Here is a 16645-nt window from a genome sequence, read left to right as displayed (position 1 = left end):
GCCGTTAAACTTCATGTAAATGATGCCGTAATGCGCGCATGGAGCCGAGGCCGGTTTCGGATGAGAGTCGGCACGGCTTGCACGAGCAGTAGCTGACCAACCAACAAATTTTCAAGACTTTTTATGTGTTATAAAAGCCAGTAGAAAAGTCATTGGGATTAGGAAAGTACTTTTTTAATCGGTTCAGTGTCGGCCAAATAAACTTTCGCAATCAAGGGCCCAGTATCAGTGAATTCACCACGAACAGTTGTTGGCCTTGTACGCACTTCAGACGCTTCCGTCTCCAGGCCAACTATAAACGTTTCCGAGATTATCGCGCCCCTGCTGAGCATTTGTCGAGATTACTTGCACCTCTGTCTATCCACCTTAACCGCGTAGAGTCTTAACCCTGCGAATACGTCGCGACGATTCCTCTCCGGTTGTTCTATTTTTAGCCTGTATGCCGCGTCGAAACACGTTCATTGAGTATCTCTTTAAGGGCTGACAGAGATGGACTGACACCACCAATTATTTGAAAAGTTTCGCTTGCCAGTTCAAAGCACTGCGTCACCTGTGATGGCATAGTACTGCGCAGGCATGGCGTGTTTGCAGCCTTCAAGGCTGCCATGGAGATAATGAATATACTGCCCAAGAATGAGCACACGCCGGAGCATCAAGGCTAATATGTGAAGATCTCTTACCTTGCATAAAGAGTCCAGAGGTTGGGCAAACAGCGTTGGACCGTAGAAGTCGCACTCACCATGAAATTGACATAAGAATCGAAAAATTTGCGACAGTAAGGGAGTAGATCGCTGTCGGCCTCTGACGACTCTACCGCTTGATATACTGCAGGCCAATAGATGGACGCCTTACACGAGTAGTACTGCGCTTGCAGAAAGCCTGCTGCTGCAGATTCGATCCTGTCGTCTGAATCGGGCTGTCTGTCGAAGCGGAGGTGCTCCGGTAGGACGGCATGCCACTGCTCTAATTGGAGTTCTAACTCGGCTGCGACTATTGGAGCGTAGATGAAGTGGCCATCTGAAGTGGTGCTAATAGATATGGTGCACCGATGGAGCATCCTGCGCATAGCGATCTCGGCCAGAAAGTACGATCGCATCTCATCGGAGCTTGTTCCAACTGAATTGACACTCTCAGGCGAAGTGGGCAACACAGGACTGGCCGTTGTAGCAATACTCCATGTCTCGTGGCTGTCCGGCAGCGGTATATGGCTGTCAAGCTTCCAGATGCCGCTTTCTGCTAGGTCAAATTGGATTCCCAACTCGCTATTCCCTCGTCAGAATCGCACAACTGCAGATACAGTCCCACATTACCTTTCAATCAACAGAGTTGCCCAAAACGCTCGTCGCACAAGCTCCAATTTTTCAGCATTGTCCACGTAAAGCTGACTAATTCAATCAGTAGATGATTAAAGAACTTGAACGAGCTGAGTTAGATAGATACCTTTTGAGGAGATTTTGTGCCTTGAACGACGCCATGAGAGCATAGTCATGAGCCTGACAAGGCTTCACGAGGCAGCAATAATATACGCTGAAAAGGACAAGACATTGCAGGCTCCGGAGGCTGCATTCAAGCAACACTGTAGGCAGCATTGCCAGTGCAGATTCGATGTACGGGGCATCCGGACGTGCTTCGAGGGCAGCCATAACAGACCCGGACTCGGCTAGCGAACCGATTGCAGCAACCAAAAGCACAAGACAGGAGTCTGTTGAATTATGGAACGAGCCTGTGATTGACTGGAAGAATTGGTCTGAAAAACCTGGGTGGAGGATTGGATACCAGGTGTGGATCCTTTCAGAAAATGCCGCTAGCGCGCTAAACCAACCATGTATAAGCTACTATTCACACATGCACCTTGGAATTCGTCTACTGACTTTACCGCCCGTTGGTATTGAAGCACCAAGAGCCCTGAACCCCTTGAAGGAGCCAATCTCGAGATGTCAGCTCTCTCCAGGTTGACGAGAAAGTCTGCCAAATCTTTGTCAACCCCAATAATATCCATCATTGACCGTGTCCGAAGGGTCATGAAAGGAAAGTCTGGCGTTGCCTCTTGTTCAGGAGGCACAGCTTCACTGGCGGCTTCCAGAACAGACGGGGCATGGAGTTTCTCAGCTCGATTGGAGAGGAGGTGAGTGATATGGTCCAGACTTTCTCTAATTGTCGAGATCTCAAGTTCCAGCCTAAAGAATAAAAGAGAAGAATAATCAGTTGAATTGGTCGCAATCTCTGAGCAGTAACCTACTTTGATGGTGCTGGTGCTGCCGCTGGTCGATAAATGCACTGTGAGTCTTGTTGCAGACAAAACGAGCATCGTGGTCGTCGACCATCGCACCTGGTCCTTCGTGACCTGCAAACGTCACAGGCCAGAACAGTCCGCCGTCGGCGCTGGTGGCGACTGCTGGTGGCGGATTCGGATGACGGTCCAAGACCTTCCGCCTGTCGTTTCAGGCTATTGCTGGGTCTGGATCCAGCGTCTTCGGACAACTGGACCCGACCATGAACGCTAGAGGCAACGGTATTTGTTGGCGACGTCATTGCAGTATTCATGTCATTATTTAGACGACAGCCGGGGAGATAGTAATGTGTGGCCCGCACGATCTATATAGGCGCGGGAATTGGAACGGTGGTCCCGACGTAAACGTTGTCGGCAAAGTCTGTGCTTGGACGCGGGGAAACTCATACCGCCAAGCATAGCGCCAAGCCGCGGAGTAGACTACTAAGGCCGACTTCATCTTGTTTGCTCTGCCCCACTTTTGAACCTAAACCGAGTACTGCGATGGTGGCGACTCCTTTACTTTGCAACTCTGCCCATTCAGAGACGACTCTCCAGCTTCCGTTCTATCAATAGCCAGAGAAATGGAGGGGAGCGGAGAATGCAGATCGCGGATGAGAGAGGGGCAGAGGCGGGCTGTCAACCACTACTTTCAACGCATAGCGATATACTAGTCTTCAATACAAAAAGACGATCGAATCCGCTCTTTTCTCCCCAGCTCCTGCTTAACAGCTCTAATATAATCTTACGCATTGATTCTTTCTTTCCAGGCCGATCTTGGGTACGTGCAGCTATCCACTTGTTGCCGATCCCCACGCTGATCACTGTCATAGCTGATTATTCTCTCAATCACTATCATGAGCCAAATTTCTGCATTCTCCCTCGGTGGGGACTTGATGGGTCGCGCTGCGCAGCACAAAGTTGTTCGTAGTGCTCGAGTCTCTAGTTGGGATCAAAAGGGACTGAACGAGGATGCCTTTGTTGTCATGCCCGGAGAGACAGCCGTCTTGGCCGATCTCGAAGGTCCTGGTGTTATCACCCATCTCTGGTTCGTGCAGACTTGTCGCCGCATCGTCGGACCCGGTCTCATTCCTTATTCCAAGTCCGGTGTAGCCATGATGGAGATCCACAATGCGCTTGGTCTCAACTACGAGGTCAACGATCCCGATTACTATAGGAAGGTATGTTATTCACACATTGTGGCATGTTCGAAATTGTACCAGTTGCTGAACCTTGGTAGGTCTTGATTAAGATGTATTGGGACGGTGAGGAGAACCCTAGCGTTCTCGCACCCATCGGCGACTTTTTCTGCGTGGGACATTCAATGGCCGCTAACATGCAATCGATGCCATTCACGGTTTCCGTCAAGCCATCCGAAGAGAAAAAATTCGGCGGTGCTTCGGCCCTCAACTGCTACCTTCCCATGCCATTCAACAGGCGTGCTCGCATTGAAATCGAGAATCAGAACGACGCTGCCTACTTTCAATATTTTTATATCGACTACGAGCTCTTGCCCGAACCACTGAGCAAAGACACTTTGTACTTTCATGCCCATTGGCGCCGTGAGAATCCAACAAATGGCTGGGCGCCACCTGAGATCCAAACCAATAGTCTGGAGACTCAGGTGCCGAATCTAGACGGCAAGAGCAATTACGTTATTCTTGAGACAGAAGGTGCCGGCAGCTACATCGGGTGCAATCATTCGGTCGCGCATTTCCAAGGTACTTGGTGGGGTGAGGGAGATGACATGATTTTTATTGATGACGACACTTGGCCTCCTAGCATGCACGGCACTGGCGGCGAGGATTATTTCAGTCACGGCTGGGGCATGCAGAAGAATCAGTTTCCCTTCTGTGGCACCATCATCCACGAAGAAGACGTTCCCAACTACCAAGTCAGCTACCGGTGGCACTTGCCAGATCCAGTTAGATTCAACAAGAAGATCAAGGTGACCATGGAATCTGGCCACGCCAACCACCTTCGCGATGACTGGTCCACCACTGCGTATTGGTACCAGACTCTGCCCGGCCCCAAGTTGGACATCTTGCCAGTCGAGCAGCGTCTACCTCGGAGGCCCGAATTCCCTCCTGCGGAGAACGTTTCGCGCCCTGATATGTCGACAATGAGCGTGGTCCACAAAGCGAAGGTCGCTGCCCAAATTGCCAGGATGGAGGCGTTTGTGAAGGATCGCAATGAATGGCTTGAGCGGCGCGCGAACGACTCTCGTGAGCGTGCCGGCAGTAATGTCAAGCTTGCTCAAGATATCAGGCGACGATTTCTGGCTAGTCTTAAGTAGGTCCTTGCACCAAGATTGTATATGAGGAAATTCACCAGGAAGCAATAAACTTAGTTGACCTTAATCCAGAGTTTTGTGCAAGAATCCCATAGAGCCTTCTAACGGGATCAAAAATCGCGAGAAAATGGTAACAAGAATTAAACGATATCACAAGCTCGTTTTTCATAATCAAAGATTCCTACTACGAATCGAACAAGTTGTCAAACCCGTAACACATTCAATTACAAAAAAAAAGTTTAACAGGTCTCCGAGCAGCATCCGCAAGTTGGTGATAAGGCACTCGCACAAAATCAGCAAAGTTCGCTGACGAAGAGTAAGGAAGATCAAGCGGTCTAGACCTCAATTGCACGCCTACACCAGTTTGCTGAAATAATAATTGGATATTTGTTTGATACATGTCATTGGAATACCGGCAGCAGCTTTCACATAGTGGACAAAGATATATTTACCAACCAGTCCGGTTAGAATGTCAGTTACAAGTTGTAAGTGCAATTCTTGTACCAATCCGACGTAGACTTAATCCCTCTCTATAGATTTCATGTCTTCCCAGACTTTAACTTCCTCGACCAACGCACTACCTAGCCTCCACCTAGCAAACAAACTTATTCCCAACGCAGTCGGCTCGTCTGTGTAAACGACTGTCGACAGTGCAAACCTATCATTGGCATACACTTCCACAACATCGCGGTCACAAAAGATTCTCAAATGAAGCTTCTCTTGCACTTCAGCATTCCCGTCCCTCAGTGTGAAGAGCGTGTGCGGGCCCATCTCCTCTGACCTGTTGATATCTGGCAGTTAATTCGATTTAGAACGATCGACCACGATTTCCTCGAGCTCGGGAAGGAAGTAGATGGATGTGCAGATGACAGGTCGCTCGTGTGGCGGATGTGAAAGCCTACAAGTGTACAACCGGGCTCGACACCGATCATAGCTTCGAGTTCGTATCGCAGAGACCGGACAGTTGTTTCGTGGACTCGCGATTCTGACGACGGCAGCCTTACAGCCGTGAGCATGGAGGCCGAGCCGAGTCGCAGAATTTCGATGTTTAGAATTAGTCGGATGCCCAATGTACGGAGAGATATAGACTCATCAGGCCCTTGTCGAAGACCAACCGATGCGATCTCCGGCAATGGCGTCCGGATGGGAGACCGAGTCATCCGCAATCGATGTTCCCCACCGCGGAGGAACAAATTAGTGTTGAATATTGTGGTGGTGGGTCAGGGTTGTTGCAGCTGAACAAAATACTGATTAATATCAGCTGACACAATAGAGCAGATACTGCTCGAATTTTCACTGACTGGTGGCTGTGACACTCATTTTCCGGCTGTCTGACACCTAACAAATGCCTATATCCGGCGTTGTAATGTATGCTATATACGAATTCTATTTGGGCACGAAATAACCTTTTCGTGTTGTGGGCCTTGGGCGGGTGTCTGCACCCTCGAATATGTAATTGCGTTCACCAGTGACCCAATAATCGATTGGTATCTCGTAGGGAACTCAGATGGTGCCTGATAGTCCTTTTGCATTTGCTCGTCCAGATTAACAGATGATCGAAGAGGCGTACGGACGGTCTTTGCCAGATCCATGCCGTAACATCTGAGGATGTTCTCAATGTATGTTGTCTGTGAGATTTTGACCGATCCGTCACTGCGCTGTTTGATATTGACTCCTAGGAAATATGACGCCGGTCGTAAGTCTTTCATTTTGAAATTCTCTTGGGGCTTCCGTTTTAGTTCCCTGATGGCTGACATTTCCTTTTAAGTAAGTCGTCCACGTACAATGTCACAATTAGAGCTGGCATAATAAGCAGGCATGGATCACTTTTTGATACTTCAAACCCTTGGTGCATTAATGCTTCAGCGAATCGTCCGTACCACTCTCTTGGTGACAGCTTCAAGCCGTATAGTGTGCGAAGGAGCAAGCATATCTGATCATCGCCTTCTTGGAATCCTTCTGGTTGCTCCATGTATATGAGTTCTTGCAATTTTCCGTAAAGAAATGCTGTCACAACGTCCATCTGGTGACATAGCCATCCGTCAGTAAGGAACAGAGCCATTAGTAGTCGCCATGTGGTTCCTTTTAACCAAAGCACAGCAAGGCGACAAGCGCGACGATACGGAGACCAGCAAGTTCGAGAGCGAGACTTCCCAGCAGTCACCCGGCGAGTTCAAGCGATAAAAATCGACAGTCTCTTAGAAGACTGATCTTATGCATAGGACTCCATATCAATCAAAATCTTCACGTTAAAATTTATATTTGCTCTGGTAGTACTCTCTTGCGGTTTAAATGTTGGGACTGTCTTACAGGTGCATAGATAACAGGCGTTTTATTGTGTGCTTTAGGTGTATAGTCTCATTTTCTTTTCAAATAGAGTTAAAAAAGATTAATGTCCCAATTGCTATGGGATTTGTACCACTGGAGTGATTCAAAGTAGAGCCTCGCAATTCACTGGTGATATTTGCGGAGGCGTTACCTACTGGTACCTTGGCAACAGATTTGATTCCTTCCAGCGGCGACATCTACTATCCGACTCCAGGCGCTCTCACAGGTGTGGAGAACCTCAACCACCAGATCATTTATTTCCAGCCCGGAGTGTATTATTTGGGTCAAACTACGCGCCTAAACGTTCTACTACTCTGCACCGGATCTATCCTTGCTCCAGGCGCATTTGTCAAAAGATCCTTTGAGTGCAGGGTGGCACGTCCTGGCTTAATATTACCGACTTTGAAGCTTTGTCTGGTAAACAGTACATGTACATGCCTGACAGGAGCAACGGACTCACACATGCCCTGACAGATAAATGACACCGTGCAGGTCAAGATGTGGGCTCGTTCCGCACGACGTAAGTACTGTCCCATTTAACTGACGAGCGTTGCAGTCAGTTTGGCATTAGAAATAATAGATAGTCAGATGAATGTAATCTGTATCAACCCCTCACTTGTCGGATGTATGCAATCGGTTGCAAATTCCCCGAGAATCTAATATGAGACACCATTGCCGAAGAATGTTCGCCATCCTATTAGCAAGCACGATAACAGCGAAATACGCCGTGAAAAATCGACCTGGGTCCGACGCCACTGGGGTTGTCTAGACCTACACGGACTGACCCATGTTATCACACACCTGTAGACAAGCCTAGCCCTGACACAAACGAGCAAGAATAAAATATTATTAATAGTGATTCGCCTCAGTGGAATTGCATGATTGCAAGCTTTGTTAACTGACGACCGGCTTGTCTCGTGGCTCTTTCACACTACACTGCAAGTAGTGAATTCATATTAGCTCCATGAAGTTCCAGATCGACAAGGCTGCTCCAGGTCCCAAGCGACGTTCTACCCCACTTTCGTCGGACAAACGTTAGTCCGCGGCGGATTTGCCTCACACCACTCCAAGCGATGGTTGGCATACAAAAGCGGATGCATCGAATGTGATATATCACGACAGGGTCTAGCTCTTATAATCAAGAATCTACGTAGAATAGGCATTGACACAAACCTTCACCGGTTCTACGCCATACGAATTTACCATTCTGAATGTCAATTTTAGGGTATTGCGACCAAAATGGCCTAGTTCCATTAGAACGGCTCTAGATCGACACCGTGCAAGGTGTGAGTTTCTCTGCCCCAAAATTAACCCTCCGAGTTAGCAAAACAAATTAAACTTCATGACAGGCAGAAGTGCCATAACATACATTACATTACATACCAACTAAACTCCCTCGGTCGTGAGACGATATTAACCCCCGATCGGGGCTTGACTGTTGGGGCGTTCCAACTATAACGATTACTATTATACAGCTGTCCCGCGTAACTAGCTCTAGTGCTTGCGCGGCGTTGCTTTACTCTACCGCCCCGATGCCAAGCCAGCGCCAACCAGCACAGCCACCGACAAGCTGAGGGTTTCCCCGCACTACAAAATCTGTTTCAGAACTTGCGGAATTATATTCTTGCACATAGGGTTCGCAGTGGCCGGCGCCGCTACGGCAAAGTAACAACTGTCCCAAAATGTTATTACTTATGCGCAATGACATTTCGTGAATAAACAACAAGTCCATCCACAGCTCTGACTGTAGCCCCGATCGATAGATAGGCCGCAGGGTAGAAGCCGTGTGAGAGTTCAAATAAGGTAAGTAGCAGCCTCGATTTCATGAGATCGATTGAATTGAATCCTGCTCCTTCTAGCAAGGCAATTCAGGCTTTATTAGATAGGTACATAGATCTATGATCGGCTTCAAGATTGTAATTTCTTTGTGCATATTGAGTATTGGCGCTAAACAGTACTATCGTGAAGGATAAGAGAGCAAAGTCGACTGTGGCAACAGCCCACGTCCCCGGTAGTCGGCTGTATAACTTGAATACAACCATCGCCAATAGCGGATAGAGTATATGTTGAGTGAATTATAAGAGATGCGTATCAGGCTACAAATTATGTCGCTTAACAGGTGTATGGTCCTCTGGTTTGTTTAAGTCGCTACGACAGTCGTTCAACCGTCTTCAACCGTCTCCGAAATACTCAAGGAACTAATTGTATCCAACCTTAACTACCTGAAGGCATGACTCACTCGAGTCTCTGAAAGGACTTTCAATTAGGATATGATATTTTCGGACAAAGTAAGAAGAGAGGAGAAACCAAAGACCATGCCTGCGAGCTTCTGTTCTACAAACAAATTAGATTCTTCGGACATGCGCTTCCACGATAAAACGATTACTAATATATATGAGATCCTACGGAATTTATACATTGCGGTCTATTCTTTACTACAGTAACTTCAACAATTTATTCCAAGTCCACAAAGCTACCCCCCAAGTACATCACGCTGCGTAAGTTTCAATTCTCATTAGTAATCCGGACTCTCAGACAATATACAACGTCTGCACTGTGAATGAAATTTTAAATAAGCCAGAACACTTTCGTATAACAGCTTCAACAGTTTTCGACCAAATATCCACAAGTAACAGAGAGAAGTAGCAGTAATAATCCCATCAGGATCACGTCATCACCAAGATGATTTCATACCGTTGATGGCGACAGTAACAGTCCTCGTTGTGCCACCGACGGAGAAGAGTTTGACCTGGGCGCTGTCGTCAAGCGGGAAGATCTGAGACGTAAAAGCGACCTGGCCGTTGCCATCAAACACTTCAACGGAGGACCAGTCCAAAAGAATATTGAGCGTAATGGAGTCGGTCAACGTTGACGGCAAGGTTGCAATGAAGTGACCTGGGAATTGGTTTGGCTCCGAACCGACAAATGCGTTGTCTCCCGACTTGAAACGATCCACGAACACGTTCTGGCCAAGGAAGTCGTACCCGATAATAGTCTCCTGGGTGTTGGTGGCGTTTGAACGCAGAATAACACCGAACTTGGATCCAGTTCCTCGTTTGAACGATACTGTAAGCTTCATTCTGGCATTGTAAGGGGCCGGCACTGGAATCTCAGTCTCGCCGGACTTAAGAGACGAGAATTTCCGAGAATACAAGCTCGGCGTGTAGAGCGACGACAATGATGACACTGGCTGCTGCACGAGCAGGACGTTGTTGTTGATGGTCTTGAGAGCCAGTTTACGCGGTACACTCATTGCGCTGCGCCAAGGGCTGGTCGGAATATTTCCGCCATAGGCCCAGTTGTTCATCCATCCAATCGCAATCCGGTCTGCAGTTGGTAGCCCGTTGTATGTCGCGGCAGCATAATAGTCCGGCCCAAAATCGTTCCAATTAGCCTCGACCTTTGGGGTATCAGAAAATATGATTTCGTCGACATGTAGATGACCCCAAGAATTAGTGTTCAAATCGGTGACAATGAAGTACGCCTCTTCCCCGAACCACCCAGCTACATTCCAACTTCGCCACACCAAATTCTCAGCGTCAGCGCCCGTCTGCGAATGTACAACCTGGCCGCCGACGATAAGACTGAATGAAACTTGGTTGTCATTAGCAGTTCCAGCAGTTGACGGGTTGTATGGATAATAACCACCAGCAATCAAGAAACTGATATAGTTCTTTGTGATTATGAACTTAGGCGATATGATAGTTCCTGTCGCACTGTCATCGACGATCCAAGTTGTCAACAACCCTGATCCTAGATTGCCATTTATAGTCTGCGTGGTAACGCTCGATGCGACCTGGGGACCAAAAAGGGCAAAATCACCAGTTGCTTTCCAACCCAACTCTTTAAACGTAGACGAGGTCGACTCGAAATTCTGGAACACAATACTGCCAGCGGGAATCTGGGTTGGATCATATGTATCGGAAGGATCGGCAACAAAAGTCGTTCCATTGAAAGAACCGATAATATACTGTGTGCCAGAGCCGGTGATGACACCGCCAGGGTTGACTCCCATAAGGATAACCCACTTTTCTGCTCTATTGTTGCCATCCACGTAGAGAGGAAACAATGAAGGACATTCCCATTGACCGAACTTTGCATTCTCTGGTCCGAACTGAGATTCCAACTTCCAAGTTTTTAGATTGTCAGATGAATAAATAAGGAGAATATGCTCGTTGGCCAACGACGCAACCATGATCCACTTGGATGATGGGGAGTACCAAAATACGAATGGATCGCGGAAATTCTGGTACTGGTCGACGTACCCTGCAGGAGGCGATTCTATGACAGGATTGCCTTCATATTGGGTCCAAGTTAGGCCATTATCGTTGGAGAATGCGATCGACTGGGACTGCTGGCCTGCACGAATGACTACGCCGTTGGATTGGGTATGGGCCGTAGGGTAGTAGCTGGTGTAGATGGCAACCATTGGGGTCGAATTGATGACATGGCCCCGGCGGTCCTTGCCGACCGGAATAGCAAAGCCAGTCGTGTTGTTAACATCGACAACAGCGGAACCAGAGAAGAACATTTCCAGGACGTTCCCGTTGGAATCAGACTCACACTCGAGCGCAATCGGCAGATGCTTCCAGTGCACGAGATCGGTCGAGACAGCATGTCCCCATGACATGAAACCCCAGGTGGTCCCATTAGGATTGTACTGGTAAAACAGATGATATTGTCCGTTGTGGTACACAAGTCCGTTCGGATCGTTCATCCAATTCTGCTCCGGAGTGAAGTGGAATTGCGGACGGTACTCCTCAGTGTAGTAGGACCTGACAAAACTGCCAAATCCAATCAGTACTGTGAGGATGCAAGTCGTTACGGAAACCATATCTGTGTTCGGCGGACTGATTTATCTTGTCGAACAATTCCCACTAGGAGCGGTTTCTTCTGGTATTTGTATCCCCTCTTTCACTCTATGAGTGGGGATGGAGGGCCCCGCAAACGAAGTGAGGGGATTCACCAAGGAAGACGACATTGAAGAGAAAACTCGCAGTGCGCTAAGGGGAGCGGGATAGTCAAGCAAAGTTGCAATGCAAGGCAAAGATATGACAGTATGGTTGCGCGACGAGGAGATCTGTGCAGAGCAAGCGGGGAACTGCGCATGGGTCCAGTGCGAAGTCCAGGATCGCCGCATTTCCTGCATGATGGTCAATGTACATCTCGCCCCCGCCCCGGCGAAATTGCTATGTTTGGAATGTCTGAACCAATTCTACTTAATCAGCGCAATTGTTAAGGTTCCCAAATCGCAACCGTTGGTCGTGAGTCGTGACGCCGTGAGGTACGAGCCCATGTGGATTTGTCAAGTAATCTTAACAACACGCCATGGCACCACCACCGCAAAAACGATCTGACTTTAGATGTGTGCAATGAGAGGATCGAAGAAAATTGGCAACACCAGTGCGGGGAAAAGGAAGAGCATAGCCACATACTAGTTTTCAGGGACTACTGGTGTTTCCACATATAACAGGACAATCCCCAAAAACCTCGCTGGCCAAAAAGATTGCCATGCTTGGGCCGTAGAACAGATCGATTCAGTCAAATAAAATGATGCAATTAGTTAGGTAGTAGCAATGGTTAGCCGCTAGTCGCAACTAGCACGATGGCTCTGAACATAGAGTTTGCGTATGAGCGAAGCAAAGGATGTACGGTGCTAGTTCGAACTGTTTCTCAAGAGTTACTAGTCGACCCCGCAATCTGGTTGGCGGACGCTACTAAGCCAAAGACGTAGCATAAAACTTCATAACCAGTGTTTATCCGATATTAGGGTTTAGGGGTTAGGGAACTTTTTTGTTGTTTTTGCATTCGGATCTAGATTAGCCAGGACGTCAGCCTGCCCAGCTAACTGCCAAGTGTGAGCATGACTGTATCAATATGACTGTTGTCAGTACCGAAGGCATGATGGGAATGGTCTTGCCACAAATCTAAACCAAATGCAGTTTGAAGTTAGCTAACTAAGTTCGGTAGGCTTCTTACAATTAGAGGGGCAGACAGAAATCGCCGTTGATCAGTGCGGGGCGGGTTCTGTACGCTGTATGTCAGCGGCGTCGGCGGCGCGTAAGCGGAGGGAGGCAGGAATAGGAGGGCATAGGCAGGGTTTGAATTGGGCAAAGTGGAACTACTCCCCAGTCTCACGCTTTTGAAGTGAGCACAAGAATAAAACTCTAGTGCTCACGCAACTTGAGATGCACCGGAGCTGGCTATCGCAAACTTGACAATCAGGCAATCCCTAAGTAGCGTTTACCGAGGGAGAATCATGGAGCTTCGATGCGCTATTCCTCTTTGGGACAGGCTAAATTTTAAGTCGTACCCATTTGTGCACCGCCATATGGACTTACCCTGAAGTTTATTTGTCCCAGCAAACGACGCGTCTAATTCTCCCATTCGAAGTTACAGAGGACGACGACTTCACTGGCTGCACATATGCATAATGGAGACCGATGCGCCAGCACTCCCCGGCTCAACCGGCCCAGTAAGCCCGCATAAGCTATCTCCAAAACCGAGCGCTTTCTGGGAAGGATCGTTTGGTCTAGTGCCTCTTTCTCGGAGACGTCGAGTACGCTATTGAGATTTTATTAATGCTGCGTGCAGGGCGGCGAAATTTAGTCGAAAGGATCCTCGACAAGCACAAGCATCTGAAACGTATGGCTAATGACGTTTTAAGGGTACGGCATCTCGTTTGCTAACAAACGCACATCGATCGAGGACGATGTTTGTTATTGCTGACTTGTTACGCAAAGCTGGGCAAGAGTCTGCGGTAGATGACTTCTTGGATGACTACCTTTCGAAAACTCAAATGGACTTAATGAAGTCATTGCTCAAATTGGCAGTACACGCCTCTCAGAAATATTACTTGTCTGATTGGGTTGCGATACCGCGCTCACAAGAGCAGCTTTCGCTTTTGGTGGGACATTATAAGAACCATAATTCGCAGGCAATAATCTCCGGGTTACACCGTCAACGTTTGATAAGCTAGTTAAAGTCTTGCAAAAAGCGGATGTGCTCTTGAAACATAATTATTATGGTGACAAGTTCTTTGACAAAAAAAATAACTATTCATTTAATATTAAGGTTAGTTGAATTAAAGCAGCTCATATTGTACATCTACTGTTAACTAAAGTAGACTGTCTGCACACCAGACATGAGGATGATTAATTACGTCGTCGGAATACCAGGATCATGCCCGGACTGCGTCTGCTTCAAGGGCTGTATGATATATCGCCACCAAGAACAGCTCTTGAAGTCTAACGGTGAGCGGTGCCGGGCTGACTGTGGTTATCTGCTATACGATTGGCTACCGTCACCGTACCGGAGACCTGACAAGTACGAGGATCGCAACAAGCAATGCACTTTTGCCATATCCAGAATCGGAATAGTGAGCGATCACTGCAACGCTTATTTGAATGGCCATTTCAGAGTCTCAAAGAGCTTCGGCTTTAGAGCGGCAATCGATGGCAATTGCAGTTTGCGTCATACTGGACTGAAGCATGCATCCTCCTTCATAACTTCGCTCTAGTCCAGGAACGTCTCATGGTATCGACACTTCCCAGGAGCGTATTGACGAATGGGCCAGAATCAATAGTGAACACTGTTACTGACGAGGATGACGATGACGATGCCAAGGCAAGAGCTGAGGATCTCCGTGTGGGGAAAGATAAGCGAGACCTTCTCCGCACTATGGAATTATCAGTACTAGAAGTCATTGTCAATAGAGAAGAGGAGGATAAATTATCATAAGAAATATGAATAATTTTTCACGAAAATATTAAGATGACAATATGAATAACTGCTTGAGAACAAATTGATTGACAAAATAGATAACTAATACGCGGCAAGCACAATTACTTCTTGGCTGCTTGTTGACGTAAAATCGCCAGCTGCAACCTTTGAGACTCTACTTCCATTCTTCTCCAGCTCCGACTCTAACTTGAAACGCTCAAGTTCGATACTTGCCAGAGCATTTTGTGCTTCTATAAGCTTTACCTCGGTATACTCTCCTAAGGCGTCAGAGCGCGCCTTCTTCTCCTGACGATCTTGTTCCATCGTCAACGTGAGCAAGTCCACCAGGGACGTAACGCGCTACGTCCGTTTAAGCCGCTGTTGAAGCAACCGCTGCAGGAGCAGAAGTAGCCGCTGGAGTATTTTCGGAAGGCGTACCTGACGATCCTGACTCAGGACTAAGTTGATTGACGAGGCCACGCGGAATCAGTCTCGAATATCCACAGGCTAATCCGCGCATATCGCCGCGAAGAACTAAATTGCCCCCCCCCCCCCCCCCCCCCCCCCCCCCCCAGAGGGACATCATCAAGTCATAGTATGGGTATCTTGCCCAATACCATTTTAATTGCAGTTAGAATTTTGTTTTTCAAGTCTTCTAACTGACGTATCTTGCCCCTAAAAACAGACGCATAATGGAGAACACCGCGTCGATCGAGAATACGCTGTTCATAGACGGGCATTCCAGTGAGGAGAAGCGGGACAAGTTCCTTAAATATGTCCTACTTTTAAGCCCCACAGAGGCATCTCCTTTTTACGGCAAGAGGGCTCTGCGAAAGCGTGTAGTCTCGGATATTATCGCGAGAAAGCTGCGAGTTATTCTCATACCACATGACTCGCGGGTATGCTGACCTCCCCGCGTCACCGTCATCATCGCCATTTCCTTCTTCGGGTTCGTCATCGTCATCACCACCATGAGGAACCTGAACCATATCGACAGCAGTCCGTTACAAATTCTTTCTCGAAGGTCGCTTGAAACCCTTCTCTTCTTGCTGAACATTGACGCCTTCTTAGACGGCGTAGGTGTTTGCATCACGGCAGAGACCGACATGCGAGCTTCCGAGAGATCTCCATTATTGCTGTCAAAAGCTTTCGGAGTTGGAGGTGCAGCGTTGGTCGTATCGCTGTGACCCGGAGCAGTGTCGGGAACTGCTCGAGTTTCGTCCCTAGGTGCAACTGGAACCGTAACAATAAATTTCAAAGGGACGGGATCGCTGTCGCTCACATCAAAGAAATTGTTATTGGGGTTCATGATGATAACTAGTGACGGATATATGAAGAACGCCAAAAAAGCGAAATAGATGGAAGATGGGGTTTCAACCAAAACTTGTCAATACTGAGGGTTTTGTGTAAGTGATTAGGGTAATTCTCCTAAAACTTTACAAACGCCAATTTCGCGCTTCAGATTCAGTGAGATTTGGTCAGGCCTGATATGCCAGCCGTTAAGCAATGCTCAGCTTCTATATTATATAGGGGTGGGTACGATTTGCGAGCAACTCGTAACTCGTAATCGTATAGTCAATACGATTACTATACGATTGGCTGTAAAAGTTTACGATTAACTATACGAGCAATGACCTGAGTCACTCGCAAAAAATCGTATAGTCAGGCACGTGACCCAAGGTTTAATAAGGTTTAACTGGAAGAATCTACAAATGCCTAATTACATGTCCGATTCCTTCGCGTATTGATCTGCCAGTAATGTGAGAGTCCTCATAGTCCCCGACTCCAACGAGTTCCTCCTAATTCCTAGTAGATCTCTACCTTGACTGAAGAGCCTCTCAACCGCGACCTCAGAGGCCGGGATTGCGAGGTAGTCTCTTGCCGCAGCTGCCATCTGTGGGTACTCCTCTTTATGAGCTCTCCACCACCGCAACAGCCATCCTTCCTCAGTAGATGCTACATCTACTGTCTCTTCAGCAAAGTACCTCTCGATATCTGACCGCAAAGCTCTTCGTTGGATTTTCGAGAGCATA

The 16645-nt window shown here is 47.8% G+C and overlaps 8 protein-coding genes across 8 annotated transcripts; 3 read left to right on the top strand and 5 right to left on the bottom strand.

Moving 5' to 3' along the window:
• Positions 1 to 200: 200 nt before the first annotated feature.
• On the bottom strand, positions 201 to 2544 carry POJ06DRAFT_290077 (uncharacterized protein; the record flags this gene model as incomplete). Its single annotated transcript, XM_056190330.1, has 6 exons — positions 201 to 623; positions 681 to 1262; positions 1311 to 1385; positions 1441 to 1812; positions 1872 to 2177; positions 2240 to 2544. The coding sequence occupies 6 exons, from the start codon at positions 2542 to 2544 to the stop codon at positions 431 to 433; spliced, it is 1833 nt and encodes a 610-aa protein (XP_056043641.1). The 3' UTR covers positions 201 to 430.
• Positions 2545 to 3126: 582 nt separating this feature from the next.
• Positions 3127 to 4655, top strand: POJ06DRAFT_209459 (uncharacterized protein; the record flags this gene model as incomplete). The annotated part of the gene is made up of 2 exons (XM_056185422.1): positions 3127 to 3450; positions 3510 to 4655. 2 exons carry the CDS (start codon positions 3127 to 3129, stop codon positions 4563 to 4565), a joined length of 1380 nt encoding a protein of 459 aa, XP_056043640.1. The 3' UTR covers positions 4566 to 4655.
• A 512-nt stretch (positions 4656 to 5167) lies between these two features.
• Positions 5168 to 5835, bottom strand: POJ06DRAFT_99631 (uncharacterized protein). Its single transcript, XM_056191894.1, has one exon. It carries the CDS (start codon positions 5720 to 5722, stop codon positions 5306 to 5308), a length of 417 nt encoding a protein of 138 aa, XP_056043639.1. The 5' UTR covers positions 5723 to 5835; the 3' UTR covers positions 5168 to 5305.
• Positions 5836 to 8698: 2863 nt separating this feature from the next.
• Positions 8699 to 9147, bottom strand: POJ06DRAFT_252000 (uncharacterized protein). The gene has a single exon (XM_056187473.1). It carries the CDS (start codon positions 8930 to 8932, stop codon positions 8759 to 8761), a length of 174 nt encoding a protein of 57 aa, XP_056043638.1. The 5' UTR covers positions 8933 to 9147; the 3' UTR covers positions 8699 to 8758.
• A 109-nt stretch (positions 9148 to 9256) lies between these two features.
• On the bottom strand, positions 9257 to 11724 carry POJ06DRAFT_290069 (glycosyl hydrolase; the record flags this gene model as incomplete). Its single annotated transcript, XM_056190329.1, has 1 exon — positions 9257 to 11724. The coding sequence occupies one exon, from the start codon at positions 11722 to 11724 to the stop codon at positions 9565 to 9567; it is 2160 nt and encodes a 719-aa protein (XP_056043637.1). The 3' UTR covers positions 9257 to 9564.
• Positions 11725 to 13370: 1646 nt separating this feature from the next.
• POJ06DRAFT_251998 (uncharacterized protein) lies at positions 13371 to 14303 on the top strand (the record flags this gene model as incomplete). Its single annotated transcript, XM_056187472.1, has 2 exons — positions 13371 to 13964; positions 14017 to 14303. A coding segment is annotated over exon 1 (262 nt), but the record flags the coding sequence as incomplete, so codon positions are not given.
• On the bottom strand, positions 14288 to 14952 carry POJ06DRAFT_251997 (uncharacterized protein). Its single transcript, XM_056187471.1, has one exon. It carries the CDS (start codon positions 14934 to 14936, stop codon positions 14715 to 14717), a length of 222 nt encoding a protein of 73 aa, XP_056043634.1. The 5' UTR covers positions 14937 to 14952; the 3' UTR covers positions 14288 to 14714.
• POJ06DRAFT_267776 (uncharacterized protein) lies at positions 14424 to 14630 on the top strand (the record flags this gene model as incomplete). Its single annotated transcript, XM_056189261.1, has 1 exon — positions 14424 to 14630. The coding sequence occupies one exon, from the start codon at positions 14424 to 14426 to the stop codon at positions 14628 to 14630; it is 207 nt and encodes a 68-aa protein (XP_056043635.1).
• Positions 14953 to 16645: the final 1693 nt, after the last annotated feature.

The sequence above is a fragment of the Lipomyces tetrasporus genome, assembly GCF_029532465.1.
Source record: "Lipomyces tetrasporus strain NRRL Y-64009 chromosome Unknown POJ06scaffold_5, whole genome shotgun sequence".
NCBI lineage: Eukaryota > Fungi > Ascomycota > Lipomycetes > Lipomycetales > Lipomycetaceae > Lipomyces > Lipomyces tetrasporus.
The sequence above is the reverse complement of the archived record's forward strand: the minus strand, read 5'-3'. Positions and strand labels throughout refer to the sequence as shown.

Coding starts and splice junctions, on each gene's coding strand:
- POJ06DRAFT_99631 (XM_056191894.1), bottom strand. CDS start 5,722: ATGACTCGGTCTCCCATCCGGACGCCATTGCCGGAGATCGCATCGGTT.
- POJ06DRAFT_252000 (XM_056187473.1), bottom strand. CDS start 8,932: ATGGTTGTATTCAAGTTATACAGCCGACTACCGGGGACGTGGGCTGTT.
- POJ06DRAFT_251997 (XM_056187471.1), bottom strand. CDS start 14,936: ATGGAACAAGATCGTCAGGAGAAGAAGGCGCGCTCTGACGCCTTAGGA.